General features: G+C 38.5%; 1 protein-coding gene across 5 annotated transcripts; it reads left to right on the top strand.

Annotated features, from left to right (window-relative positions):
- The first annotated feature begins 56 nt into the window (after positions 1-56).
- On the top strand, positions 57-27,527 carry PRIM1 (DNA primase subunit 1). 5 transcript variants are annotated; one of them, XR_013556747.2, is made up of 14 exons: positions 60-271; positions 905-1,062; positions 10,521-10,627; positions 10,699-10,772; positions 11,864-12,000; positions 12,377-12,435; positions 13,759-13,868; positions 14,585-14,673; positions 14,846-14,987; positions 16,479-16,548; positions 17,350-17,435; positions 24,446-24,544; positions 26,065-26,325; positions 27,271-27,527. XR_013556747.2 is itself a non-coding variant. In XM_060657235.3 (13 exons), exons 1-13 carry the CDS (start codon positions 148-150, stop codon positions 26,082-26,084), a joined length of 1,275 nt encoding a protein of 424 aa, XP_060513218.1. In that variant the 5' UTR covers positions 60-147; the 3' UTR covers positions 26,085-27,527. The 5 variants fall into 5 exon arrangements, 4 of the variants coding, with proteins under 4 accessions (XP_060513222.1, XP_060513218.1, XP_060513219.1 ...); XM_060657235.3 differs by having other exon boundaries at positions 26,065-27,527; XM_060657236.2 differs by having other exon boundaries at positions 61-250; positions 26,065-27,527.
- Positions 27,528-27,706: the final 179 nt, after the last annotated feature.

Below are 27,706 nucleotides of genomic sequence, written 5' to 3'. Positions count from 1 at the left end.
CAACCCCCAAGAGAGAACTACAATTCCCAGCAGCCGGCGCAGACGCCCGGCCACGGCCACTGCGCGCCTGCGTAGTGACAGAAGCTCCGGCTGTGTGATTCCCGCCAATTCTTGTCGTAGTCCTGCAGACAGTGAGCCCCGCGCTCCATGGAGACGTTTGACCCCGCCGAGCTGCCGGAGCTTCTTAAACTTTATTACCGGAGGCTTTTTCCCTACGCCCAATACTATCGCTGGCTCAACTATGGTGGAGGTGATGGAAGCCGGGAGCGGAGTGGGTAGTGGCTCGGAAGGGACGGTGAGGAGGTTCTGGGAGGGTACCTTAGAATGACAATAGAAGTGCCTCCTATGCACTAGGCTTTGTGCCAGGCGCCTTCGCGCATTATCTCGAGACCTCGCCACCACCTCTGAGGTGTAAATGGGCCAAGAGAGGTTAGGGTAACCAGCCTCCGGCCACAGAGAAAGGCCGAGCCGCTGCTCCTTCCTCTACCTGGTCAGACTGACATTCGGTGCCCCGTTTACCGGCCGCGGCGCCTGAACCAGGGAGATTACCGGGTCATAGCTTTAACTACAGAGGCCTGTTGTGTATCAGGGACAAGCGGAGCATCTCCCGGGAGAGGAGAGGTATTGACCTCTTCGCAGTTGAATTTATTAGTGCCCACCGAAGAGAGACAGATGGCATTACATATTTAAAACACTTAATGCATCTTTTTCTTCATTTTTACTTTTTCCTATCAGATGCAGGATAGTAAGCCCCTTCAAATTAGGAAGTCTTTTTTTTTTTAGCATGTAGCACAGTGTTGAGCACACAGGCTTATTCAAAATATCTTCTCATTGGTTGATGTTATAGTGCCCTGTGCTAAATAAAATACCAAATTAACTTTAAAATTGTATATTTATTTTGCAGTGACAAAGAATTACTTTCAACACCGTGAATTTTCATTCACATTGAAAGATGATATTTACATTCGCTACCAATCCTTCAACAACCAGAGTGATCTGGAAAAGGAGATGCAGAAAATGAATCCATACAAGATTGATATAGGCGCAGTATACTCCCACAGAGTAAGAAATCAATTTTTTATGTATTATGTTTCATTTTTTAAACCAAGAATGGGTTGGAGCCCCCCATTGTTTTGAGATTACATTCTTTTTTTTTTTTAATTTTTTTTTTTTTTCAACGTTTTTTATTTATTTTTGGGACAGAGAGAGACAGAGCATGAACGGGGGAGGGGCAGAGAGAGAGGGAGACACAGAATCGGAAACAGGCTCCAGGCTCCGAGCCATCAGCCCAGAGCCTGACGCGGGGCTCGAACTCACGGACCGCGAGATCGTGACCTGGCTGAAGTCGGACGCTTAACCGACTGCGCCACCCAGGCGCCCCATGAGATTACATTCTTAGAGTTAATTCTAGTTGAAGAGCCACACTTTATTTATCTTTTTGCAAGTAGATTGTAATATTTTTTTTTGCTGTTGTTCTTGATACTCTACATTACTGGTTGGAAATCATTTGGAAATGAATTGGTTGTATTCTCACTAGGACAAAAAAATTGAGTATTGGGCAAAAAAACTAAATGAGGGGCGCCTGGGTGGCTCAGTAGGTTAAGCATCCGACTTCGGTTCAGGTCATAATCTCATGGTTAGTGGGTTCGAGCCGGCGTCAGCCACTGTCCTGACAGCTCAGAGCCTGGAGACTGCTTCGGATTCTAAGTCTCTCCTTCTCTCTCTGCCCCTCCCCTGCTTGTGCTCTGTCTCTGTCTCTCAAAAATAAATAAATGTTAAAAAAAATAATAATAAAATTTTTTTAACAATTTTTTTTAATGTTTATTATTTTTGAGAGAGAGAGCACAACCAGGGGCCGGGCAGAGACAGAGAGGGAGACACAGTTTGAAACAGGCTCCAGGGTCTAAGCCGTCAGCACAGAGCCTGACACGGGGCTCCAACTCGGGAATGGTGAGATCATGACCTGAGCTGAAGTCAAACAGTTAACTGACTGAGCCACCCAGACGCCTCCCCTGAACTTTATTTTTTAAAAAGACTAAATGAGGATGTCAGCGTGGTTTAAATGAGGGAATTTTAAAAGAATTACATATTCTCTTCCAGCTTTGGAGTTTTTTGTTTTTTGGTGTTTTTTTTAATAATGTCTATATTCAACATGACACTGAGATCTGGAGTCACATGCTATACCCAATGAGCCAGCCAAGCATCCCATGAAGTTAGTCTTGATTCCTCTCTTTCTCTCATACTCCTATATCTGTTTCCATTAGGAAATCTCTTTAGGTCTACCAAAATAATATCTGAAATCCAACGACTGGTACCAGTGCCACTACCACTGTCATCATCTCTCATCTGAATTACTGTAAAAACTTCCTAACAATTTGCTCCTATAGACTCTAGAGTCTATTCTCAACACAGCAGCCAATGATCCTTTTAAAACAAGCCAGATTCTGGGGCGCCTGGGTGGCTCAGTCGGTTAGGCGTCTGACTTTGGCTCAGGTCATGATCTCGCGGTCCGTGGGTTCGAGCCCCGCGTCGGGCTCTGTGCTGACAGTCAGAGCCTGGAGTCTGTTCCAGATTCCGTGTCTCCCTCTTTCTCTGACCCTCCCCTGTTTATGCTCTCTGTCTCAAAAATAAATAAATGTTAAAAAAAAAAATTTAAAAAAAAACAAGTCAGATTCTGTGATTCCTCTGCTCAAAACCATTCTCTTACGGCTTCTCATTTCACTCAGAGTAAAAGCCCCTCTCTCTGCCTTACTCACTCCACTCCTGCCACACTGGCCTTTGCTCGAGCAGTTTCCACCGCCCAGAACCCATTTACCAGATACCTTCTCGGTTCCTTCCTTCACCTCCTCACGTCTTCATTCAGTGAGGCCTACTGCAACTTGCCCCACTCCTCCTACCCATTGTCACTGATACAGTCTAAATGCCTAGAATAGTGGCTGGCAGAGAGAGTACACTGTAAATACTTGTTGAATGAATGAACATACCAAAATTGCCCTTCTTTCTCTCCTTAAAAATACACACATGGGGGTGGGGGGCTCTTGGATGGCTCAGTCGATTGAGCTCCCGACTTCGGCTCAGGTCATGGTCTCACAGTTCGTGGGTTCAGGCCCTGCATCGGGCTCTGCTAACAGCTCAGAGCCTGGAGCATGCTTTAGATTATGTCTCTCTCTCTCTCTCTCTCTCTCTCTCTCTCTGCCTCTTCCCTGCTCATGCTCTCTCTCTCTCTCAAAGAATAAATAAACATTTTTAAAAAATAAATAAAAATAAAAGTACACACATGGGGGGAAGCGCCTGGGTGGCTCAGTTGGTTAAAGCATCTGACTTCAGCCCAAGTCGTGATTTCACAGTTTGTGAGTTCGAGCCCTGCATCTGGCTGTCTGCTGTCAGCAAAGAGCCTGTTTCAAATCCTCTGTTCCCCTCTTTCTCTCTGCACTCCACTGCTTGTGCTCTCTCTCAAAAGTAAATGAAACATTTAAAGAAAAAAATACACACATGGGGGGAGAAATACATTCATGTGATAGTAGCTTTTGTATGGAGCTTTTCCATGTCTCGTATAACTTATTTTTCATATCAATCCTCATTATATTTTTACAAGGAGAAAACAGGCTGAGAGAACTTAAATTTAATTTGTCCCAGGAGACACAGTTTCCAAATTGTAGACCTGAGACCTGAACCCAGGTTTTCTGATATAAATCCCAAGGGAAGGGGAGAAGACATTTTAAAAAGGCAGGCAAGAAAAATGCTTTGGAGCAGTTTACTTCTCTTTATTTTTTTTTTAAGCTAGTTTATTTTTTACTTACTTTTTTTTATTTAGATTTTTTTTTCTAATTTTAGAGAGAGATAAAGTGCAAGCCGGGGAAGGGGCAGAGAGAGAGAGAGAGAGAAAGAATCTCAAGCAGGCTCCATGCTCAGTGCGGAGGCCTGATGCTGGACTCCATGCCACGACCCTGGGATCATGACCTGAGCCAAAATCAAGAGTTGGATACTCGGGGCGCCTGGGTGGCGCAGTCGGTTAAGCGTCCGACTTCAGCCAGGTCACGATCTCGCGGTCCGTGAGTTCGAGCCCCGCGTCAGGCTCTGGGCTGATGGCTCGGAGCCTGGAGCCTGTTTCCGATTCTGTGTCTCCCTCTCTCTCTGCCCCTCCCCCGTTCATGCTCTGTCTCTCTCTGTCCCAAAAATAAATAAAAAACGTTGGGAAAAAAAATTTTTAAAAAAAGAGTTGGACACTCAACCAACTGAGCCACCCAGGTACCCCAATTTTTTTTTTTTTTTTTTTTTTTTTTTTTTAGTAATCTCTGTGCCCAATATGGGGCTTGAACTCGTGAGTCACATGCTCTACCACTAAGCCAGCCAGGCATCCCTACTTCTCTTTAGGGATAGAGATTAAAACGGAAATCTCTAGGGGTCCCTGAGTGGCTCAGTCGGTTGAGCGTCCATCTTGGGCTCAGGTCATGATCTCACGGTTGGTGGGTTTGAGCCCCACGTGGGGCTCTGTGCTGACAGCTTGCTCAGAGCCTGGAGCCTGCTTCGGATTCTGTCTCCTCTCTCTACCCCTGCCCAACTCGTGCACCATCTCACTCTGTCTCTCAAAAATAAATAAATGTAAAAAAAGATTTTTTTTTTTTAAACAAAAAACTGAAATCTCTATAGAAGGGCCAAAGTGTCGCTCTGTTCCTTCTCTTTAAGGAGAATAAATGAAGGAGAATAAATCTCATTTTTTTAAATTTTATTTAAATCCAAGTTAGTTAACATAGTGTAATAATGATTTCAGGAATAGAATTTAGTGATTCATCACTTAAATATAACACTCAGTGCTCATCCTAATAAGTGCCTTCCTTAATGCCCATCATCCATTTAGCCCATCTGCCCAACCAGCACCCCTCCAGCAGCCCTCAGTTTGTTCTCTGTATTTAAGAGTCTCATGGTTTGCCTCCCTCTCTGTTTTTATTTTTCCTTCCCTTCCCCTATGTTCATCTGTTTTGTCTCTTAAATTCCACGAGTCAAATCATATGATATTTGTCATTCTCTGACTTACTTCGCTTAACATAATACATTCTAGTTCCATTCACGTTGTGAATGGCAAGATTTCATTCTTTTTGATCCCCAAGTAATATTCTATTGTGTGTATATACCACATCTTCATCCATTCATCAGTCGATGGACATTTGGGCTCTTTCCATAATTTGGCTATTACTAATATATTGTGCTATCAACATTGGGGTGCATGTGCCCCTTCAAATCAGCATTTTTGTATCCTTTGGATAAATACCTAGTAGTTCAATTACTGGGTTGTAGGGTAGCTCTATTTTTAATTTTTTGAGGAACCTCCATACTATTCTCCAGAGTGGCTGCACCAGTTTGCATTCCCACCAACAGTGCAAGAGGGTTCTCCTTTCTCCCCATCCTTACCAACATCTGTTGTTTAGCCATTCTGACAGCTGGGAGGTGGTATCTCATTGTGATTTTGAAATGTATTTCCCTGATGATGGGTGATGTTGAGCATCTTTTCATGTGTCTGTTAGCCATCTGGATGTCTTCTTTGGAAAAGTCTGTTCATGTGTTCTGCCCATTTCTTAACTGGTTGTTTTTTGGGTGTTGAGTTTGATGCCCTTTATCAGATATGTCATTTGCAAATAGTTACCTTTTAGTTTGGTTGATTGTTTCCTTGCTGTGCAGAAGCTTTTTATCTTGATGAGGTCCCAATAGTTCATTTTTGCTTTTGTTTCCCTTGCTTCCGGAAACATGTCTAGTAAGAAGTTGCTGCGGCAAAGATCAGAGAGGTTGTTGCCTATTTTCTCCTCTAGTATTTTGATGGTTTCCTGTCTTACATTTAGGTCTTTCATCCATTTTGGGTTTATTTTTGTGTATGGTGTAAAAAAGTGGTCCTGGTTCATTCTTCTGCATGTTGCTCTCCAGTCTTCCCAACACCATTTGCTAAAGAGGCTGCCTTTTTTCCATTGGACATTCTTTCTTGCTTTGTCAAAGATTAGTTGGCCATACATTTCTGGGTTCTTTATTCTGTTCCATTGATCCATGTGTCTGCTTTTGTGCCAGTATCATACTGTCTTGATGATTATAGCTTTGTAATACAGCTTGAAGTCTGGAATTGTGATGCCTCCAGCTTTGGTTCTCTTTTTCAACATTACTTTGGCTATTTAGGGTCTTTTCTGGTTCCATACAAATTTTAGAGTTGTTTGTTCTAGCTCTGGGAAGAATGCTGGTGTTATTTTGATAGGGATTACATTGAATGTATAGATTGCTTTGGGTAGTATAGACATTTTAATAATATTTCTTCTTCCAATCCATGAGCATGGGTTAATTAGGCTTTTTTTTTTTAAGGATCTCTTTCTCTTTCCATTATTTTCTGCTCCCCAGAGGCAACCACTTTCTTTTAGCTGATTCTTAAGGTATTTGCCGCCTTGTCTGTAAGTAACATTTTTATATTTCTCCCATTTTTCTATTTTAAGCATTATCTACTGACTTTCCAATCTGGCAGATGAGAGTTTAGCTTTCTTTTACCTCACTGCCTACCCTCACCTCACCTTCCCATTTCCACATGCTTCTAATATATTTGTTAGATTAAAAATCAGGGGTCAATCACTAAGTCAACCCCAAACTCCTTGCCAATTGTCTGAATATCCCAATGTGTTCAGACCTAACAGGTAGTTTGTCAATTTCACCCTGAAAAAATTTCCCTGGCAGACTTCTGACCCCCAAGCTGGACTGATTGCCCTCTAAGCCTGTTGGATAAATATGATCTTGTAATCACCCCAATGTCCTTCCACCTCTCTCCTATTTTGGATCCTGTGTTACCCAAATCCTTTGTTCTCTTTTTGGTTTACTTCCTTGTTCTGGTAGAGCACATCCTCCCTGAGCTTCCTGAGAAAAGATGCATGGAAGACAAAACATTTGATACCTTCTGTATCTGGAAAATACCTTCATTCTACATTTATGCTTAACGGTTGAGTTTCTAAATCATTTTCCCTTAGAATTTTGCATTACCTACTTGTTTCCAGTGTTGCTATTAAGACCCCCATTCTGATTCTTGTCCCACTGTGTTGGATCTGAAAGCTCTTAGGATTTTCTGCTCCCCTCTGTCCCTAATGTTCTAAAATTTCACTTGACATGCATCTTTTTGTACCTATTGTGCTAAATACTTGATGGACTCATGATCATGAACTCATGTCCTTCAATTCTAGGAAATTTCCCTTTTACTTTTTTTTTTTTTAGATTTTATTTTTGAGTTAAAAAAAGATTTTATTTTATTTTTTTATGTTTGTTTATTTTTGAGAGCAAGAGAGACCGACTGTGAGCCAGGGAGGGGCAGAGAGAGAGGGAGACACAGAATCCGAAGTAGGCTCCAGGCTCTGAGCTGTCAACACAAAGCCTGATGCAGGGCTTGCAAACTGTGAGATCATGACCTGAGCTGAAATCAGATGCTCAACCAACTGAGCCACCCAGGCTCCTCCGTGATTTTATTTTTAAGTAATCTCTACACCCAACATGGAGCTCAAACTTACAACCCAGAGGTCAAGAGTCTGATCTTGATCTGAGCCGGCCAGGCGCCCCTACCTTTTTCTTTTTTTTAATACAATTTGTCCTATCTATAATTTTTCTCTGGTCTCTCCAGAAATCCTATAGTCAGATATTATGTGTCTTAAACTGATTCACTAATTTTTTTTTCCTCCTGTTTTCTATTTTTTTGTCCTTTGGCCCTACTTTCTGGGGAATTTCCTCAGAGGTTTTCACTTCTGCTATTATATTTTAATTTCCAAGAACTTTTTTTTTCATTGATATGTCTTATCTGAGGATATCAATGATAGTTTTGTTTTTTTTTTTAATTCTGTTGTACAGTCTTGTTTTCTCAAGGTTGCTTTTTTTCCTGTTTTTTCCCCTCTTTGATATTAGAGGCTTGCCTCATAAGTCTGATAATGTCTTGCATGTTGCTTATATTTAAAAATAGAGTACTCTTGGGGCGCCTGGGTGGCTCAGTCGGCTAAGCATCCGACTTCAGCTCAGGTCATGATCTCAGTTTGTGGGTTCGAGCCCCGCGTCGGGCTCTGTGCTGACAGCTCAGAGCCTGGAGCCTGTTTCAGATTCTGTGTCTCCCTCTCTCTCTGACCCTCCCCCGTTCATGCTCTATCTCTCTCTGTCTCAAAAATAAATAAACGTTAAAAAAAAAAAATTTTTTTTAAAGAAAAAAAAAAAATAGAGTACTCTTATGTGGATCCTGAGAAACTTAACAGAAACCCATGGGGGAGGGGAAGGAAAAAAAAAAAAAAAAAGGTTAGAGTGGGAGAAAGCCAAAGCATAAGAGACTCTTAAAAACTGAGAACAAACTGAGGGTTGATGGGGGGTGGGAGGGAGGGGAGAGTGGGTGATGGGTATTGAGGAGGGCACCTTTTGGGATGGGCACTGGGTGTTGTATGGAAACCAATTTGACAATAAATTTCATATATTGAAAAAAATAAAAATAGAGTACTAAAAAAGCTGATTGGAAGTTCTGTATACATGACTTAGATTTCTTTATTACAAGGTGATCTGGCTTGGTCATCTTTTTGGGAAGAAGCTCTGTTGTCAGTTTCTCTAGCTCTTTGCTTGAATGAAAACTCCACTAGCACAGAGATCTGTTTTGATCACTGATCTATATTCCTAGAGCCTTTAACAGTGCCTGACACTCCTGATCAGATTCTTCAGACAGGAATCTTCTGGTCTCCTCCCCGGGTGGCAGCGATAGGGTACAGATGTAGGGGAAGAGGGCAGGGTCTCAACTTTCCACATGTAAATGTCCACTTAATCCCCTGTATATCAGTACAACACATCTTTCTTCAGCTGTACCTGTTGTTCCTGCCCCTCATCCCAGTCCAAAGACCCACTGTTTGAGGTTCTCCAGATAATAATTCAGGTGTCTTTGCACAGTCACCTAGCTCTGCAGAGTAAATGGAAGAATCTGGGGAACTGCTTCATAAAAAGATTTTTAACGAATACTCTTATTTTTAGTCTTAGCTTTACCAACACCACACACACGCACGCACGCACACACGTGCACATTCTTACTCCAGAGATACCAATTGTGACCAGAGTTTTTTAGGGATGCTGAGGTGTAAATTGGGTTGCTTCTTATCTTTCCTTACTGAGAGCTTAAGATTCAGCTTTTATGGGTATCTTATAAAAATCGTGGTGGTATCTTCTCTTCTTTGGCTCTTTCTTAAAAGACATGCTTTTTTTTTTTTTTTTTTTTAATGTTTATTTTTGAGAGAGAGAGCGCACAAGTGGGAGAGGAGCAGGGGGCCGGGGGATAGAGGATCCAAAGTAGGCTCCGTGCTGACAGCAGCAAGCCCAATGTGGGGCTCAAACTCACAAACTGTGGGATCATGACCTGAGCCAAAGTTGAACGTTCAACTAACTAAGCCACCCAGGCTAAGGAATGCCCCAAGACATGCCTTTCTTAAGAAAATCTTTACTATCAAAAAAAAAAAAAAATCTTTACTATCATTTTTGTGCAAGTTTAGGAGAGCAAGATAAGTATCTGTATTCGGTCTGCCTTCTATGCCTGGTGATCCATAACCTCAAAGGAGGCTACTTACAGCTTAAGCCAAAGGCTCAGTTTGAACTAATTGAGATATTTTGGATTATTGAAATATTTTATTTATTTTTTAAAGATTTTATTTTTAAGTAATCTCTACACCCAGTGAGGGACTTGAACTCACAACCCTGAGATAGAGTTGCATGCTCTACTGACTGAACCAGCCAGGCACCCCTATTGAAAAATTTTAAATACATTTTTGTTACTTATATGTCCAGTAACAGTTAAAGTTCCTTAAAACAGCTTACAATAGGGCATTAATTATTTGTATGTATTTTCTTCCTTATCAGAAACCTAAAAATAACAAATATTTATTATTCAATGTTACATGTCAATTATATCTCAGTAGAACTGAAAAAAAATATTTATGGCAATATAGATTTATCAAAACCTGTTTTAAGTAAATGTATACTGTCATCAATTCTGGATGCACAGAATCCAAATTAATGAACTTTGAAATAGAATTGGCATTGTAGTATGGTTTCTTCATTTCTCTTTGGCCACTTTTTTTGTGTGGGTGGAAAACAGCATAATTGGCAGCATGACAGCTCTTATAGAAACTGATTGAGGGGCACCTGGGTGGCTCAGTCGGTTAGGCATCCAACTTCGGCTCAGGTCATGATCTCGCGGTCCATGAGTTTGAGCCCCGCGTCTGGCTCTGTGCTGACAGCTCAGAGCCTGGAGCCTGTTTCAGATTCTGTGTCTCCCTCTCTCTCTCTGACCCTCCCCCATTCATGCTCTGTCTCTCTCTGTCTCAAAAATAAATAAACGTTAAAAAAATTTTTTAAATAAAAAAAAAAGAAACTGAATTTTTTGTTTGGTTTTTTTGTTTGTTTTGGGTTATATATATACGTGTGTGTGTGTGTGTGTGTGTGTGTGTGTGTGTGTATGTATATATATTTAAAATATTTAAATATTTTCCCCCTATCTGTAGCCCAATCAACACAATACAGTGAAGCTGGGAGCTTTCCAGGCTCAGGAAAAAGAATTGGTGTTTGACATTGACATGACAGACTATGACGATGTGAGGAGATGTTGTAGGTAAGTGCTGCATGCCTTGCTGGTAGGGTGGGTGATGTCACTAACAGTGAGTAATGATGCCTCTGCTCCAGTTCTGCAGACATATGTTCTAAGTGCTGGACCCTCATGACGATGGCCATACGCATAATCGACCGAGCACTGAAGGGCAAGTATTGGTAGTGTCTGAGGGGGTCAAATGCAAGAATCTGTTTTCCTCTGAATATTTGTCTGTCTGTACCATTTAAAAATATTTTTAATGTTTATTTATTTTTGAGACAGAGAGAGAGACAGAGTGTGAGTGGGGGAAGGGCAGAGAGAGAAGGAGACAGAATTCGAAGCAGGCTCCAGGCTCTGAGCTATCAGCTCAGAGACCAACATGGGGCTCGAACTCATGAACTGTGAGATCATGACCTGAGCCAAAGTTGGACGCTCAACTGACTGAGCCACCCAGGCACCCCTATCTATACCATTTTATAGTCAACTCTCATAAATTTTGAACATGTTTCCTTGAAACATATGGCCAGAAAATAAAAGATTAGAATAAAGTTGTAGTTCAAATTCTAATAAAGCTGTTGATCAAACCAGTGAGTTTTTTCCCAGTTCAGTCATCTGTCGAGCAGCTCTTTGTGCTACATACTGTCCTAGGTGAGGGAAAGAAATATGAAAGATAATGATTACCTCAAGTATGTTATGCAGTCTAAGAAGAAGACGAATAAAATTGAAGATTATACTTATGTTGAGTAATATGCCCAGCATTCCCTGGAGATCTAGAACAGCAGGAGTGCATACAGGAATGGGAAAAGACTGGATTAGAAAAGGCTTTCTGGAAAAGATAATGATAAAGATGATAATGATATTAAAAATAGCTAACTCTTGTGATCACTTCAGCAGCACATGTACTAAAAATAGCTAACTCTTATCTAGGGTGCTTATTATGTGCCAAGCACTGTTCTAAACACTTTAAACTTATTAACTTTTTTTAATATCCCTAGACTGGGTCTTTAATGATAAATGGCAATTGGTCAGGGAGAGAAATGGAAATACCGGGGGATGCAGAAATTCTTGGCAGAGAGACCAGAATAGGTATTGACATAAAGGCAAAAGCATGGAGGACACAGAAAACTAAAAATAATTCAGTAGAGTTAACATGAGTACATGTGGATAAGAGGTAAAAATGAAGCTAAGGAAGTAAGCAAGAACCAGGAGTTTATAAATTTATTTCTAGATTTTAAAACCTATTATTTCTCCCCTCCTCAGAGGACTTTGGATTTAAGCATCGTCTCTGGGTATATTCTGGAAGGAGAGGTGTTCATTGTTGGGTCTGTGATGAATCAGTTAGAAAATTGTCCTCTGCAGTACGTTCTGGGATAGTTGAGTATTTGAGTCTTGTAAAGGTAAGATCTTAATGATAATTTACATTTCTTTGTTTGCTAGATGTTACCAAGCCTGAAATGTTTAGTGACAAAATTAAACTTTTAGAGCATCCACATTCCAGAGTAGATGATCTTACCAGCAGATCAAATAATCATAGTAGCTACATTTTTTAAGATCTTTGTTTGTGACAAAAGGAAAATTACTTTTCTGGTTCAATTATGTTAAGTAAAGGTAACCCAGAAAGTTACAAGTATTGAGACTATAAAATAGCATCTAAACTTCTATATGTTGACAGTTTTCTTTTAATCAGTATCTTTAGAACACATTAAAGGAATTTTTAAGTTATTTCATTTATTTCATATACATGAAGTTCTTTTTTGATGGTTTATTTTTCAGGGTGGTCAAGACGTTAAAAAGAAAGTCCACCTAAGCGAAAAAATTCACCCTTTTGTCAGGTCTGTTGGAAAAGACTCTATGCAGTTTAAGTTGTGTCTGATTTACCTTTAGAATTGCCTTGTTATCAGTTTTCCCTACTGGGATAGCACTTTACAATGATAATAAGTAGAGTTCATTGAATGACTACTTCATGCTGCAGTATTCATGACAGATGTTTTACAAATGTTCTCATTGGTTTTAACAATAACTTCATGACGGTCATGATGGTATCTCCATTTACAGATGAAGAAAGTGAGATTTGAAAAGATTGTATAAGTTTCGTGGCACCACACAAATAATTGTTAAATTCAGCATTCATGTCCTGGTCTGCCTAATTTCAAAACCCATACTCTTCCCACTGAACTCACTACTTCTCTGGGTGAAAAGAGCTTTGCATTAAGAGTTAGAATCTCTAGGGGCGCCCGGGTGGCTCAGTCGGTTAAGCATCTGACTTTGGTTCAAGTTAAGATCTTGCAGTTCGTGGGTTTGAGTCCCACATCGGGCTCTGTGCTGACAGCTCAGAGCCTGGAGCCTGCTTCAAATTCTATGTCCCCCTCTCTCTCTGCCCCTACCCCGTTTGCGCTCTCTCTCTCTCTCTCTCTCTCTGAAAAATAAATAAACATAAAGAGTTAGAATCTCTATTCTGCAACTTATTAAGACCTTAATAAAAATATTAGAGCCTCTATTTCCTTAACTATATGACGGGAAAAACATCTCCTTCTATCTGAGAGTTGTGGCAAAGATTAAATGAAACAGATGTGAAGTCTGCAAAATGCTAAGCACTATATAATTGTCGAGATGTAAAGCAAGTAATTCACAGTAGAAACTGTAGACTCTATCCCACATTCTACTACTGATGTATTATTATGTTGTCCTGGCTTGGTTGCTTTCTTGTTACATATTTATGATGCTATTAACCTAAGTTGTAGAGCTTAAGAAGTAAACATTTCTTGGGGCACTTGGGTGGCTCAGTCGGTTAAGCATCCGATTCTTGATCTCAGTTCAGATATTGATCTCAGGGTCGTAAATTTAAGCCTGTGGAGCCTACTTTAAAAAAAAAAAAAAAAAAAGTAAACATTTCTTGAATATCTGTTCTAAGCCAGGTACTATCTACAGTAGGTTCTTCCCCTTAGAATGTCTTAGTTAACTCTCATAACCCTGCAAAGGGGTATTATTCCCATTTTACATAGCTAAACTCTATTTGTATTTTTCTTATTAGACTAATACATGCTCATTAAGAAAAATTCAGTAGAAGTAAACACTAGCCACCCAAATAGCAACAAAAGTTATGCAGTGTATATATTACAAATAGTATTAGGACTTTGTTATTGTTATTCCTACAGAAAATCTATAAACATAATAAAAAAATACTTTGAAGACTATGCCTTAGTTGATCAAGATATTCTTGAAAATAAAGAAAGCTGGGATAAGATCTTAGCCCTTGTTCCTGAAAATATCCTTTCCCAAGACCATTTTTATGTGAGCTACATGTATTTATCTATGATATTATAAATGTGTTCTGCCTGCATATTCTCATATACGTACTCTTACAAATTTAGTCTTTTTACACAAAACATCTTTTTCTGCATTTTAGTATCTCTAGTTTGGAATATAGTAAAAAATGAAGCCTTTTCAGAAAGAAATTTCCTCATTTTGGAGTTTGATCCTCATAGAATTAATGGATACTTAAAGAATACTGAATCATATAGTCAAAATTTGTACAGACCAGGGAAAGCTTTACATTAAACCAAATATTTATTTTGGCATTTTTTCTGTCATATCAGTATCATATTTTTACAGGAGATTTTTTAAGGATATGTGTTCAATTAATATTTGCATTTTAGAGGAGCACCTGGGTGGCTCAGTCATTTAAGCGTCCGACTATCAATTTTGGCTCAGGTCATGATCTCATGGTTTTGTGCATTCAAGCCCCACATCAGGCTCTGTGCTCACAGTGCAGAGCCTGCTTGGGATTCTCTCTTTCTACCTCTCCCCTGCTCATGCTGTCTCTGTCTCTCTCAAGATAAATAAACTTAAAAATATACATATTTGCATTTTAGAAAACAATAATTTCTAGTAAACTTTCAGCTATCCTTGTTGTAACACATACTGGAAATAAGTTGTTCATTAATGTGTCATAAATGAGTGTGTTCCTTAATGACTTGTCACCAATTCATGAGAAACTTCAACAAAACTTCCAAAAGCATCACAATTCACTTCAGCGTTGGGAGTATTTGAAGAAAACCATCAGCTCTCAGGTATATCCCATCGAAATCTCTATTATAAATATAATAATGTAATTCTTAATTAAATTCTGATTGTTTTGCTTATTAGTAAGTTAAAGATTATTGAAAATAATTTTTAACCACTTTTAAAGAAATCCTCAAAAGTTCCTACTGATCCTCATGCTGGACTTGCATCTGTTTTTAGGATAATACCAAAAACGACAAATGTGGACCCTGGCTTGAATGGGAGATCATGCTCCAGTACTGTTTTCCACGGCTGGATATCAATGTTAGCAAAGGAATCAATCATTTACTGAAGAGCCCTTTTAGTGTTCATCCTAAAACAGGTACAATGTAAAGAAAGTAAAACTAGAAGGAAAATGAAAGTTTTAGTTGTTGATTAGTAGCTACCAGATGAGTTTCCACTACGTAAATAATTTTCATCTGGGTTTTTGAGGTTCAGTGTTAGAATTGTAGAGGTACTTAGAACTCACACGATGGTAGTTCTCTCTGTACAAATGAGAAAACAGTGGTCCAAGAGGTTAATGGGACTTGTCCACAGTCATAAAACAAATTGCAACAGAGCTAGAAACAGAATTCAGTTCTTAAACCACAGAGTTCTGTGCTGTTCCCACTATGCTTCCTCCCTCAGTTCTTTTTCCATACTTTTAGCTTTCCTCCTTCACATTTTTCTTAGGTGTTTTGAAGGAATGAAACTGACTTTAAAATAGATATAAAGGTGGCTATATTGACCTAAACTTTGCTTCATCCAACCGGGAGACATATGCAGTTGTATATAGTTGTCCTTTTTAGGACAACTAATATCCAATAAGTAGTCAATAATCCAACTCTGCCACTTGCTGTGGGATGTTAGGCAAACTACTCTCTGTACCTTGGTTTTCTTATCTGTGAAATGGAGATAATAATAGTACTTACTTCAGTGGGTTATTGTGAAAATCTAAAATGTAAAGTGCCTAGAAATTGTCACACATTCAGTCCTCCCAAATTGCCTAGTTTCCTTTAATAATCTATAATGATTCTCTAGTCCATATATTTGGATAGCTCCTTTTCAAACCTGTCAACTGTGTGTTTTCAGCTTCTTTTGGTAATAATCTTAATATTTCTTAATATTTTTTTAACTTAATTCTAAAACTTTAGTGGGTATTCCCTTATTCTAAAATTCAGTTTCAGTAAATAATTATATTCATAGGTGTATACATTTTGATTATATCTTTTCCCCATTAAGTAGCTGCAGTTTTTACTCTGTCTTCAATCAGCAACTCCCAATTCTCTTGATTATCTTAACTTGTTATTTACCTGGCATTCTTGAGATTCATTATCTCATTTTTGAGATGTGATGAACTTTATGTGGTATCCCAGGTGTAGATATTGTAAAAAGGTAGTATAATGCTATTTTATTCCCAAAATGCTTTCTAAAGATTTCCAACATACAGGTGTCTGTTCCGATCTCAGCAAATCAAGATAATGAAAGGAACTATTTTTATCTATGTTGTTTCATTTTCAGAACTCACTAAATTTGATATCATTCTGTACTTCTGTATAAAAGGATATTAGGAAGAAGGAGATAGAAATAAAAGTAGAGATAAGAGCACTATGTAGTAGCTCAACAGTCTTTCATACTTATTTTTTGGTTTTTTTTTTAAGAGAAATAAAAGATGCAGCTAGTGTGGAAGTAATTTCCAACTACTGGTTTCAACAGATAAGTCTAACCCTTTTTCTAAGCCTTAGATTAAAATTTAGCCAAAATAACACATAGGAGACAGCCCATAATGATCTGTATTTCACAGTCATCAGTTTATAACTTTTGGTCCTTACAGGTCGCATTTCTGTGCCTATCGATGTACAGAAAGTGGACCAGTTTGATCCATTTACTGTTCCAACCATAAGGTATGTTCCAGATCATTGATCATTCCTTTTTTGTTTGTGATTGGTTCCTGAATTTGAAGTAGATTGGACTAGATCCTTTCCAGAGAAGCAGCTGCTCTGAGGCTATATGATGATGCCCTAGTAGAGCAACATTTCCTAGTGAGTTACGCAGAACACAAGTTGCTGTTCTCTAATAAAAAGATTATAAGTTCTGGGGCGCCTGGGTGGCTCAGTTGGTTAGGCATCAAACTCTTGGTTTCAGTTCAGGTCATGATTTCGTGGTTCATGAGTTCAAGCCCTATGTTGGGCTCTGCTCTGGCAGTGCAGAATCTGCTTGGAATACTCTCTCTCCCTCCCTCTCTCTCTCTGCCTCTCCCCTGCTCACACACTCTCTCTCTCTCTCAAAATAAACATTAAGAAAAAAAAGATTATAAGTTCAAATAAGTTTGGGAAATAACCACTTTTAAATAAAAAGTTCTCCACTGTAAGATTTCCCAGTTTTTATTATGCTAACATACATGGAAAACTCCATGCATATTAGAAAATTATCTATCCATATTAGAGATTGTGATTTTTAGAATATCCCAAATTTAGTTGGTCACACAATTTTTTCACCAAAAATCTTGTAGGATTCACGTGGCTGTCATACACTAGGTAATGTTGACCAAGAAACAACTTTAAAATTCTCTTATTCTAGGGCAACTGCCTGACTCAGTCCGTAGAGCATATGACTCTTGATCTTGGGCTTATGAGTTCAAGCCTGATATTGAGCATAGAGTTAAATAAAAAAGGAGGAAAATTCTCTTATTCTGTTATTTGTAGCTCCATCTGCCGTGAACTGGATACCATTTCCACTAATGAGGGAAAGAGAAATGAAGCTGAATCTGATATCAAACATAGAACCAGAGGTATGTCAATATACTAAAATCTCACTTTAACCTAAGTTTTTTATATAGACATCCTTCTGTCAGTCCAGTAATTCATTCTCCTTGGATTCAGCCTAGAATGGATTGTTTATCCTGAAACCAGCTCAGTAACCAATAATATCATAACAATGTTTTTGTCCTTTTTTAATCAGTTGCTCAAATGGTAATGTTGAATCCAATTTGAGTCCACAGATATTTCTAAGCATCATCTAAATGCCAGGATCTATACTTACAAGATTAAATTGTCAATTGGTGTGGATCATTGTTTGTCACAGTCTTAGTTTCAACAGCTATTGATTTAACAACCACTATGTATATAGTACTTTTGCTCTTTATTTTTGATGTATCCAGATGAGTGTTATGGTAAATATAGATCTAAACTGTGGTTGAACTGTATATTCAAGAATATGAAGGAACTAGAGAATTTATAAATCTTCCTTCTCATAGAGGTCAAATCTTTTTTTTTTTTTTTTTTTTTTTAATGTTTATTTATTTTTGAGACAGAGAGAGACAGAGCATGAACGGGGGAGGGGCAGAGAGAGAGGGAGACACAGAATCAGAAGCAGGCTCCAGGCTCTGAGCCATCAGCCCAGAGCCTGACGCGGGGCTCGAACTCACGAACCGTGAGATAGTGACCTGAGCTGAAGTCGGACGCTCAACCGACTGAGCCACCCAGGCGCCCCAGTCAAATCTTTATATACCAACACCCAAGAGACATCCTACAGCAACAGAGCCAATAGAACTTTCTGTGATAATAGAAATGTAATGCACTTCCCAGTGTGGTACTCACTATCCACATGTGGCATAATCCACTTGAATTATCAGAAACTGGATTTTCAATTTCTTTGTTTGCTTGTTTGTTTTTTAAGTAAGCTTCACACCCAGTGGAGAGTTTGAACTCACAACCATAAGATCAAGACCTGAGCTGAGATCAAAAGCTGAATGCTTAGGGCGCCTGGATGGCTCAGTTGGTTGAGTGTCCGACTTAAGCTCGGTTCATGATCTCACAGTTTGTGAGTTCAATCCCCACATCAGACTCTCTGCTGTCAACACAGAGCCAGCTTCAGATCCTCTGTACCCCCTCTTTCTCTGCCCTTGCCCCACTTGCGTCCTCTCTCTCTCTCAAAAATAAATATTAAAAAAAAAAAAAAAAAAAAAGAGTTGGATGCTTACTGACTGAGCCACCCAGATGCCCCTTAAATTCATTTATTAGCCATTTTTCATTTATATAGCCATATGTGTCTAGTAACTATTATAATGGACAGGGCAGATCTGTGATCTCTGATTGGCCTTTCTTGGTCAAATGTTGCTACACTACTTTCAAAACCCAAGCTCAAGGGGCGCCTGGGTGGCTCAGTCGGTTAAGTGTCTGACTTCGGCTCAGGTCATGATCTAGTGGTTCGTGAGTTCGAGCCCTATGTCGGGCTCTGTGCTGACAGCTCAGAGCCTGGAGCCTGCTTCAGATAGATTCTGTGTCTCCCTCTCTCTCTCCCCCTCCCCCACTCACACTGTGTCTCTCTCTCTCTCTCAAAAATGAATAAACATTAAAAAAAAATGCAAAAAAAACCACAAGCTCAAATATCAATTCATAAAAAAAAAAACAAAAAAAACCTTCATCTGTTCCAGCTCTAACATAATACCTAACATTGTACATTCCACTATTAATGTTTGTAGAATGATTACAGACATTTGATTTAAAGTATTTGAGGGGCACCTGGGTGGCTCAGTCGGTTGAGCGTCTCACTCTTGATTTCAGCCCAGTGCATGATCTCAGTTCGTGGATTCAAGTCCCACATTGGGCTCCACACTGGCAGTGTAGAGCCTGATTGGGATTCTCTCTTTCTGTCCCTCCCGTGTATTCTCACTCAAAAATAAATAAACTTTTTAAAAAATAATAAAAATAAATCAAGTATTTAAAAAACATCTCCAGGGGCGCCTGGGTGGCTCAGTCAGTTAAGTGTCCGACTTCGTCTCAGATCATGATCTCACGGTTTGTGAGTTCAAGCCCCATGTCAGGCTCTGTGCTAACAGCTCAGAGCCTGGAGCCTGCTTCGGATTCTGTGTCTCCCTCTCTCTCTGCTCCTCCCCTGTTCATGCTGTCTCTCTCTCTCCTTCAAAAATAAATAAAAACATTAAAATAATAATAATAATAAATTAAATAAATAAAAAATAAAACACATCTCCAACATGAAAAATCAGAATAAACTGGAAAAAGGAACTCAGAGAAAACAGACAACGCAAAGAACAAAGAAAACCTTTCTTTCTTTCTTTCTTTCTTTCTTTCTTTCTTTCTTTCTTTCTTTCTTTTTTAAAGTAATCTCTGCACCCAACATGGGGCTAAACTCACAACCCAGAGATCAAGAATTGCATGCTCTACTAATTGAGCCATCCAGGTGCCTTGAAAACTTTTTTTTAAAAAACTAATATCCTCAGAGAATAAGAAAATAGTGGAACCATGAAGCAAGATTAGATTGCTATGAAAAGAGACACTTAGAGAACAAGAAAGAGGACTTAGAAATCGAGAACATAATCATTAGAATAAAAAATTCAATGGAAGGGCTGGTAAAAAAAAAAGTTAAGATTTTCCAGAAAGTACTACAAAAAAGACAAGTTTTTGTTATTATTGTTTTAAGGAGGAAAAAGATAAGAATGGTTCAGGAAGTCTAATACCTGACTATGGGAGTTTCAGAAAAAGAACAACCAGGGAGGGAAAAAATATCAAAACTGTATAGGAAACCATCCCAGAAATGAGCCCTTTATTGAAAAGGCTCAAAATAATAAGACAGACCTACCTACACCAAGGCACATTATTTTGAAATTTCAGAACACTGAGAATGAAAAGATCTTAAGAGCTTTCTCACCCCTTCCTATTCCTCTCTCCCAAAAAGCCACAGACCTAGGAAGAATAGCCTTGGATTTCTAAACAATGGAAGTGTTCATTTGTTAGAAATAAGTTATAGAAAAGAAAAGTGGTTGCCATTCAAGAGGATTGAGAGGTCAGAATAAAGGTAGAGAGGGGCACCTGGGTGGCTCAGTCGGTTAAGCGTCCGACTTCAGCTCAGGTCACGATCTCGCGGTCCATGAGTTCGAGCCCCGCGTCGGGCTCTGGGCTGATGGCTCAGAGCCTGGAGCCTGCTTCTGATGCTGTGTCTCCCTCTCTCTCTGCCCCTCCCCCGTTCATGCTCTGTCTCTCTCTGTCTCAAAAATAAATAAACGTTAAAAAAAAATTTTTTTTTAAATAAAAAAAAAAAGAATAAAGGTAGAGAGCTGCTATTTTTTCTAACATGTTAGTAGTATTTTACTCCTTTTAACAACATGTATATATTACTTTAGCACAATTTTTTAAACTTAATATTGTCTCTTGATGACATCTTTTTCTTTTGTTCAGAGATTTTAAAGAGAAATTTTCTAATAACTATAACTTCAAAATTTATACAATATTTACTTTCAAAAGTAAATTAAACTGCCTATCATTTCAAGTATTCATAAATAGCCTAATAGCCATCAGTCAGGGGTGCTTCAGAGATGGTGGGAGGTTGGAACAGGTGAAATGTAAGTTCCTTATTATTTCTTTAGTTTCTGCAATTTTAAGCCTTAGTCCTTTTTCACACTAGTACTATTTATTCCTGCCCTTCTTCCCAAATCCTGGAATGATCTCTACTGTCCTCTCTATCTAATTATGTCTTTTTTCTAAGACCCACTTCATAGCCACCTCAGTCAATCTTGATTGGTGAATTCTTTGGACTTACAATTATCCATATGCCTGTTTGGCCTTTAATTATATATTGTTTTCTATTACTACATATAGGACCTGTTTTTCCTGTTCATTTAAAAACTTCTTGAAACCAAAGAGTTTGGCTTATACTATTTTAGAATTTAGCATAGTACTTGATATATAATGGGCAGTAAATATTTAAGTAATTATTGAGTGCCTGTTATATATTCTACTATGGTGAAATAAGCATATAGACCTATATCCAAGGAGCTTAGAATCCTGAATTAAAGGTTCAAAGTACTATGTGGTTGGGGCGCCTGGGTGGCCCAGTTGGTTAAGCATCTGACTTCAGCTCAGGTCATGATCTCACGGTTTGTGGGTTCAAGCCCTGGGTTGGGCTGTGTGCTGACAGCTTGGAGCCTAGAGCCTGGAGCCTGCTTCTGATTCTGTGTCTCCCTCTCTCTCTGCCCCTCCCCTGCTCATACTCTGTCTCTCTCTCTCTCTCTCTCAAAAATAAATAAGTGTAAAAAAATTTTTTTTCAAAGTGCTATGTGGTTGATCCCAAACTAAACTGCTTCTTTGGTTTACATTTATTGTTATAAGAAAATTCATATATAAACATGTAGGACAAAATATATTTTCATAATTGCCACAGTTTAGATATTCATCCTTAATACCCTCGTCAAGATTTCCTTGTCTAGTTCCAAGTACATCAGACAGGTTTACTAAAAAACTTTTTAAGTATAGTTTCTTTTTTTTACTCTTTTCAGTGAACTATTATGAGGACTATTCCATGCAGACATGGCATGCTACCAAAATCCAAATCTCATCTTGTGCTCAATCAGATTTTCTCCCCTATTGGGTATTATAGATTATATAATTAAATAATCAGATTAAGATTCTGTATTCAAAATTTTATTGTGTAAATTCTTTTTAATTTTTATAAATCAAAAAATAAATAAAATTTTAAAATTGTTTTTTATTGTTTATTTTTGAGAGAGAGAGAGACAGAGCATGAGCAGGGGAGGGGCAGAGAGAGAGGGACACACAGAATCTGAAGCAGACTCCAGGCTCTGAGCTGTCAGCACAGAGCCCAACATGGGGCTCGAACCCGCGAACCATGAGATCATGACCTGAGCCAAAGTCTGGTGCTTAACCGACTGAGCCACCCAGATGTCCCATAAAAAATAAAGTTTTTATAAGTCAAAAAATACTGTACTTAAGGCATATGACTATAAACTTCTGATTGTCTCCAGGTAGAATGACCCTGACTTCACATTCTTAATGTTTGCTCTGTTAGTAAAACTATTTATTACTGAAGCCACAATTTCTTTTTTTTTTTTTTCTTAAATATTTGAGACAGAGAGAGAGTAAGCAGGGGAGGATAGAGAGAGGGGGACAGAAGATCCAAAGTGGGCTCTGTGCTGATAGCAGAGAAGCAGATGCAGGGCTTGAACTCATGAACCATGAGATCATGACCTGAGCCAAAGTCGGAGGCTTAACTGACTGAGCCACCCAGGCGCCCCAGTGAAGCCATAATTTCTAAAGAAAGGAATGTTGTGTGGGACTTAACACAGACTCACTAGATTATGTTGGTCTAATATTAGAAAGCCTGACTACAAAAGTGGATGTGTATGGGTAGTTTGGATATTTTAGAGCAGCACTGTCTTAATACAGTAGCCACATACGGCTATTAAGCACTTGAAATATGGCTAGTATAGGGGTGCCTGGGTGGCTCAGCTGGACTTGATTTTGACTCCTATCATGATCTCACAGTTCATGAGGCTGAGCCCCTCGTCAGTCTACATGTTGACATCTCAGAGTCTGCTTGAGATTCTATCTCTCCACCTCTCTGCCCCCACTTGTGTTCTGTCTCTTAAAATAAATAAATAAATTTAAAGGGGTGCCTGGGTGGCTCAGTTGATTAAGTATCCAACTTTGTCTCAGGTCATGATCTTGCTGTTTAAGAGTTGGAGCCCCACATTGGACTCTGCTGACAGCTCAGAACCTGGAGCCTGCTTCAGATTCTGTGTCTCCCTCTCTCTCTGCCCCTTCCCTGCTCACACCCTGCCTCTCTATCTCTCAAAAATAAACATTAATTTTTTTTAATTTAAAAACAAATAAACTTAAAAAAAGAAATGTGACTAGTATAAACAAGGAACTGATTTTTTAAATTTAACTTTAATTAATTAATTTATTTTTTTTTCTTTTTTTTTTTTTTTTTTTTTTTTTAATGTTTATTTATTTTTGAGACAGAGAGAGACAGAGCATGAACGGGGGAGGGTCAGAGAGAGGGAGACACAGAATCTGAAACAGGCTCCAGGCTCCGAGCTGTCAGCACAGAGCCCGACGCGGGGCTCGAACTCACGGACCGCGAGATCATGACCCGAGCCGAAGTCGGCCGCTTAACAGACTGAGCCACCCAGGCGCCCCTAACTTTAATTAATTTAAATTTCAAAACTGATAGGGATGCCTGGCTGGCTCAGTTAGTGGAACATGTGACTCTTGATCTCAAGGTTGTGAGCTTGAGCATCACATTGGATGTAGAAATTACTTAAAAATAAAATCTTAAAAAAAAAAAAAAAAGTGTTTTAAATAAGTTTTAAAAACTGATATTTGATTCAATTATTGGAAAACTTTTAAGTATGTTTGGGAAATTTGGGTATATGAGCCTACTTTTCAACTGTATATTTTATAATTTAAATCTAAATATAGATCAAGTATTTCTCATGATAATACATCATCTACATTGAGATGCATTTTAAATACAAAACACTAGAGTTCAAAGACTTAGTATGAAAGAATGTAAAATATTTCAATTTTTATTACGTTAAAATAATAATATTTTAGATATACTGGATTAAATGTTAAAATTATTTTACCTTTTTAATGTGACTACTAGAGTATTTAAACTACACATTTCTTATTATATTGGACAACACTATTTTAAAAATTTTTTTTCAACGTTTTTTATTTTATTTTTGGGATAGAGAGAGACAGAGCACGAACGGGGGAGGGGCAGAGAGAGAGGGAGACACAGAATCGGAAACAGGCTCCAGGCTCCCAGCCATCAGCCCAGAGCCTGACGCGGGGCTCGAACTCACGGACCGCGAGATCGTGACCTGGCTGAAGTCGGACGCTTAACCGACTGCGCCACCCAGGCGCCCCATGGACAACACTATTTTAAAGAACTCTTGAAAACAAAACTTAAAGTTATACTTTCGTGTAATTCTCACTTCCAAAATGCTAATTATAATGCATGGCCTTCATAATTTAGATTATAAGAAGACCAGTCTAGCTCCTTACATAAAAGTTTTTGAACAGTTTCTTGAAAACCTGGATAAATCCCGAAAAGGAGAACTTCTCAAGAAGAGTGGTAAGACTATACTTTTCCCTTTTAGCTATTTAGATATTAGTACAGGAAGTTTAAAGTATCCAGCAAGTGATTAATTTTAGAGCTCTAGCCTTTGCCCTCCTAAAACAAGTTATAGATTTAGCTTACTATCCTTAGTGTTTTAAAAATTGGTCACTTAATTCAATAGATATTCTATCAGGTATGATGTATCAGATATCATGAGGGAAACAAAAATTAGTTATACAAAGATGAATTCCACACCATGCCTCCTGCCCTTAGGAAGTACTAACTGATACAAAACAAAGAAGTATAAAATGCCAAGAGATCTCATCTGATTCTGAGAACCTGAGATTTCATATGAAAAGAGTGATATTTGAACTCTTCAGTGAGTTGCTATACAGATTCTAATCCCCAATGCCTATATACCATGCCTTAAGGTTTGAGTATGATTTCCACAAGCAGAGATATGATGGGATAAGGGTACAGGAGTGGAAAAAGGTGACAGGTTGTTCATGCTTAAAGGAACAGCAAGGGCAAAAACATTAGAGACAAAAGCATCAGGTCACTCTGGAGGCCATCTAGTACAGCTAATCTTAAAAAAGATGTGTCAGGAAGTGATTGGATAGAAAACTGGAGAAGCAGACTGAAGCCAGGGTATAGATGGCCTTGAATTCCAGTCTTGAGAGTTTGGACTTAATTCAGTAGAGACAAGGAATCTATTAAAGGTTTTGCCATGATTTATAGTTTAATCTAGCCAGATAAAACTAGCAACAAAAATCTGGGGGGATATAGGGGATATAATAGAGCCCAAGAGGCCAACTGGGCTATTACCATTTAGGAGAATAGCACTGGAGATCTCTAAAAGGTACAAATACTATAGCCATCCTTGAGAGGTGGTAATGATTTGGAAGCAGAGAGATGAAAGAGGAAAGTTAAGTGTTACAGAAGCAGCCAGGGGAAAGTTTCAAGGAAATTATAGAGTGTCAAATGCAGTAGACAAGTGATAAAATCCTGTTGGATATTGGAACCCAAAGGAGATACCAAGAGGACAGCAGTGTCAAAGGAAAAGTTATTTGAATAGAAGAGACCCAAGCATATGTGTAAGCCAAAATGAAAAAAATCAGCAGTGAATATTATTCAGGAGATTGATGGATACCATAGAAAACTGTGGCCATGTTACAGAAATACAAACTCCCTTTCCACTTCATTTCTTAATAAAATTCATGATGGTTAAAAAGTAGTGCCCAAGATAATGCTGAACTCATAGTAGCCACTCAGATATGTGCTTGTTGAATGAACAATGATGACACTGAACTTGGAAAGCCTCAGTGAACCTGCCATTCCAACTGGCCATATTAAGTCCTTTGTACTCTTGTTCTGTACTAGCTCAGCCTGTAATGTGGGCTTCAGCAAGTGTGAAAGCAAATCTTTATGCATGATGTGAATTTAATGGAAGCATTAACCAAATCAGAGTGTGAAAATAAATGGGATTTGTTTTGTTTTACTTTACTGTCCTTTGATAAGAATCTATTCTATTTCAGATTTACAGAAAGACTTCTGAAGATAACAACTCTCCTCAAACCATTGTAGATATCTTCTACCTTCAACCAATAACCAAATACTTCAACAGCATTTAATTAATATGGTGGAACCATATATGTGTTTTAGTGCTCAAAGCAAAATGTCCTTTTCTTGAAAAATAATTATGTTGAAAAGATTCCTGAAACCACCAAAGGAGAGTGTCCAGGTTTCTCGAAGAAGCAGTAATGAGAGGAGCAAGTGGATTGCAAATATTTGTAAAAGTTAGTATCATACAAAGATAATTCTAAGATTTTTGATATACCTTTTACCAGTTGCCATATGTATTTTGATCTACTTCTACCAGCTGCCGTATGTAGAGGCAAGTGAGCAGTAATATGCCGAAGACTTTAATCTCAGCTCAGATACAGCCTCCATATTTCTGGACTGAATATTCTAGGTACATGAGAGCTTTGTCTTTAAGTCGTAGACCTTAAGTTAAATTAATTATACCTAGAGTATGTATTAGGTCACTTCTAATTTTGCTTACTGGTATTTTTATTACCCAGGCCACACCCCACTGCTCATCTTTTAAAAATCATTTTAAATTGGGCATCTAAACATATGAGTTACTAGATTACAATATTAGGGCATAGTAGAGTGTTGTTGTTGTTTTTTTACAACTGTTGCATTTGTAGCTCCTAACTTCTTTCCTCAGAAAATAACTGGATTAGTCAACACCATAGAGCAGCAGCTTAGAATAACCAATTTCACCAACATAAAGCCTATTTTACTTGTCAAGACACTTCCCTTTCTACATATCCAAATACTTAACTTTAAAGGTTTTGTTTCTTCCATATTTGAATTTTTGCAATAGATTCTGAAAGTCAGATTTCTTTTGCCTAGTTTTACAACCAAGCTAAACAAAACAGTCATTCTGGTTTACAGTCCATCTTCTGAGAAACACTGAGAAGTCAAGCTATCAGGCTGGTGCTTTCTATGATTTATGAAAAATTTCCTTCATTTATATTTCCTTTAACATTGTTTTCTCTGTAGCAACACATTCTTTTTTTTATCTTTTGGTGTATATGTATAAAACAGACTTTGCAGTCAGTACACCGAAATGCCTTGCATTTCCTTCTCTTTTCTAATCTTTTAAGAAAAAACATTAAAGACCACTGTGCAAAATTCCTTGTTATTTGAGCTTCTATTTACTATGTATTGTTCAGTTTTTAGGTTTGGAAACCAGTGGGTCGGTTAAAAATTCCTGAATACAAAATTACTAAAGACTCATCAGTCCATCTTAACTCAGAATGGGAGTGTAAAGGCTGGTGTTATGCTTTCAACAAGAGATATTTCAAGCTTCCAGTATGCCTACCATTATTTTAATGCTTTAATATTAAAGCCCTTGGATAAAGCTGCTGTACTAGCCCATAAAAGTAGTTTCAGAACATATTGTACTCATTGAAAAGAATAAATGTTTTTACACTGTATGTTAATTAACTGGAATTTATTTTTTAATTTTTTTAAACATTTATTCATTTTTGAGAGACAGAGAGTAAGTGGGAGAGGGGCAGAGAGAGAGGGAGACACAGAATCCGAAGCAGGCTCCAGGCTCTGAGCTGTCAGCACAGAGCCTGACGTGGGGCTCGAAGTCACGGATCG

This window comes from Panthera onca, chromosome B4 (assembly GCF_046562875.1).
Source record: "Panthera onca isolate mPanOnc1 chromosome B4, mPanOnc1 haplotype 2, whole genome shotgun sequence".
Lineage (NCBI taxonomy): Eukaryota > Metazoa > Chordata > Mammalia > Carnivora > Felidae > Panthera > Panthera onca.
This window is presented reverse-complemented; position numbering and strand designations above follow the sequence as displayed.

Bases quoted from the DNA above. Each gene is read 5' to 3' on its own strand.
- PRIM1 (XM_060657235.3), top strand. From the start codon at position 148: ATGGAGACGTTTGACCCCGCCGAGCTGCCGGAGCTTCTTAAACTTTAT. The intron at 1,063-10,520 runs GTAAGAAATCAA...CCCTATCTGTAG, and splicing joins GCGCAGTATACTCCCACAGA to CCCAATCAACACAATACAGT. The intron at 13,869-14,584 runs ATATCCTTTCCC...ATGACTTGTCAC, and splicing joins CTTAGCCCTTGTTCCTGAAA to CAATTCATGAGAAACTTCAA.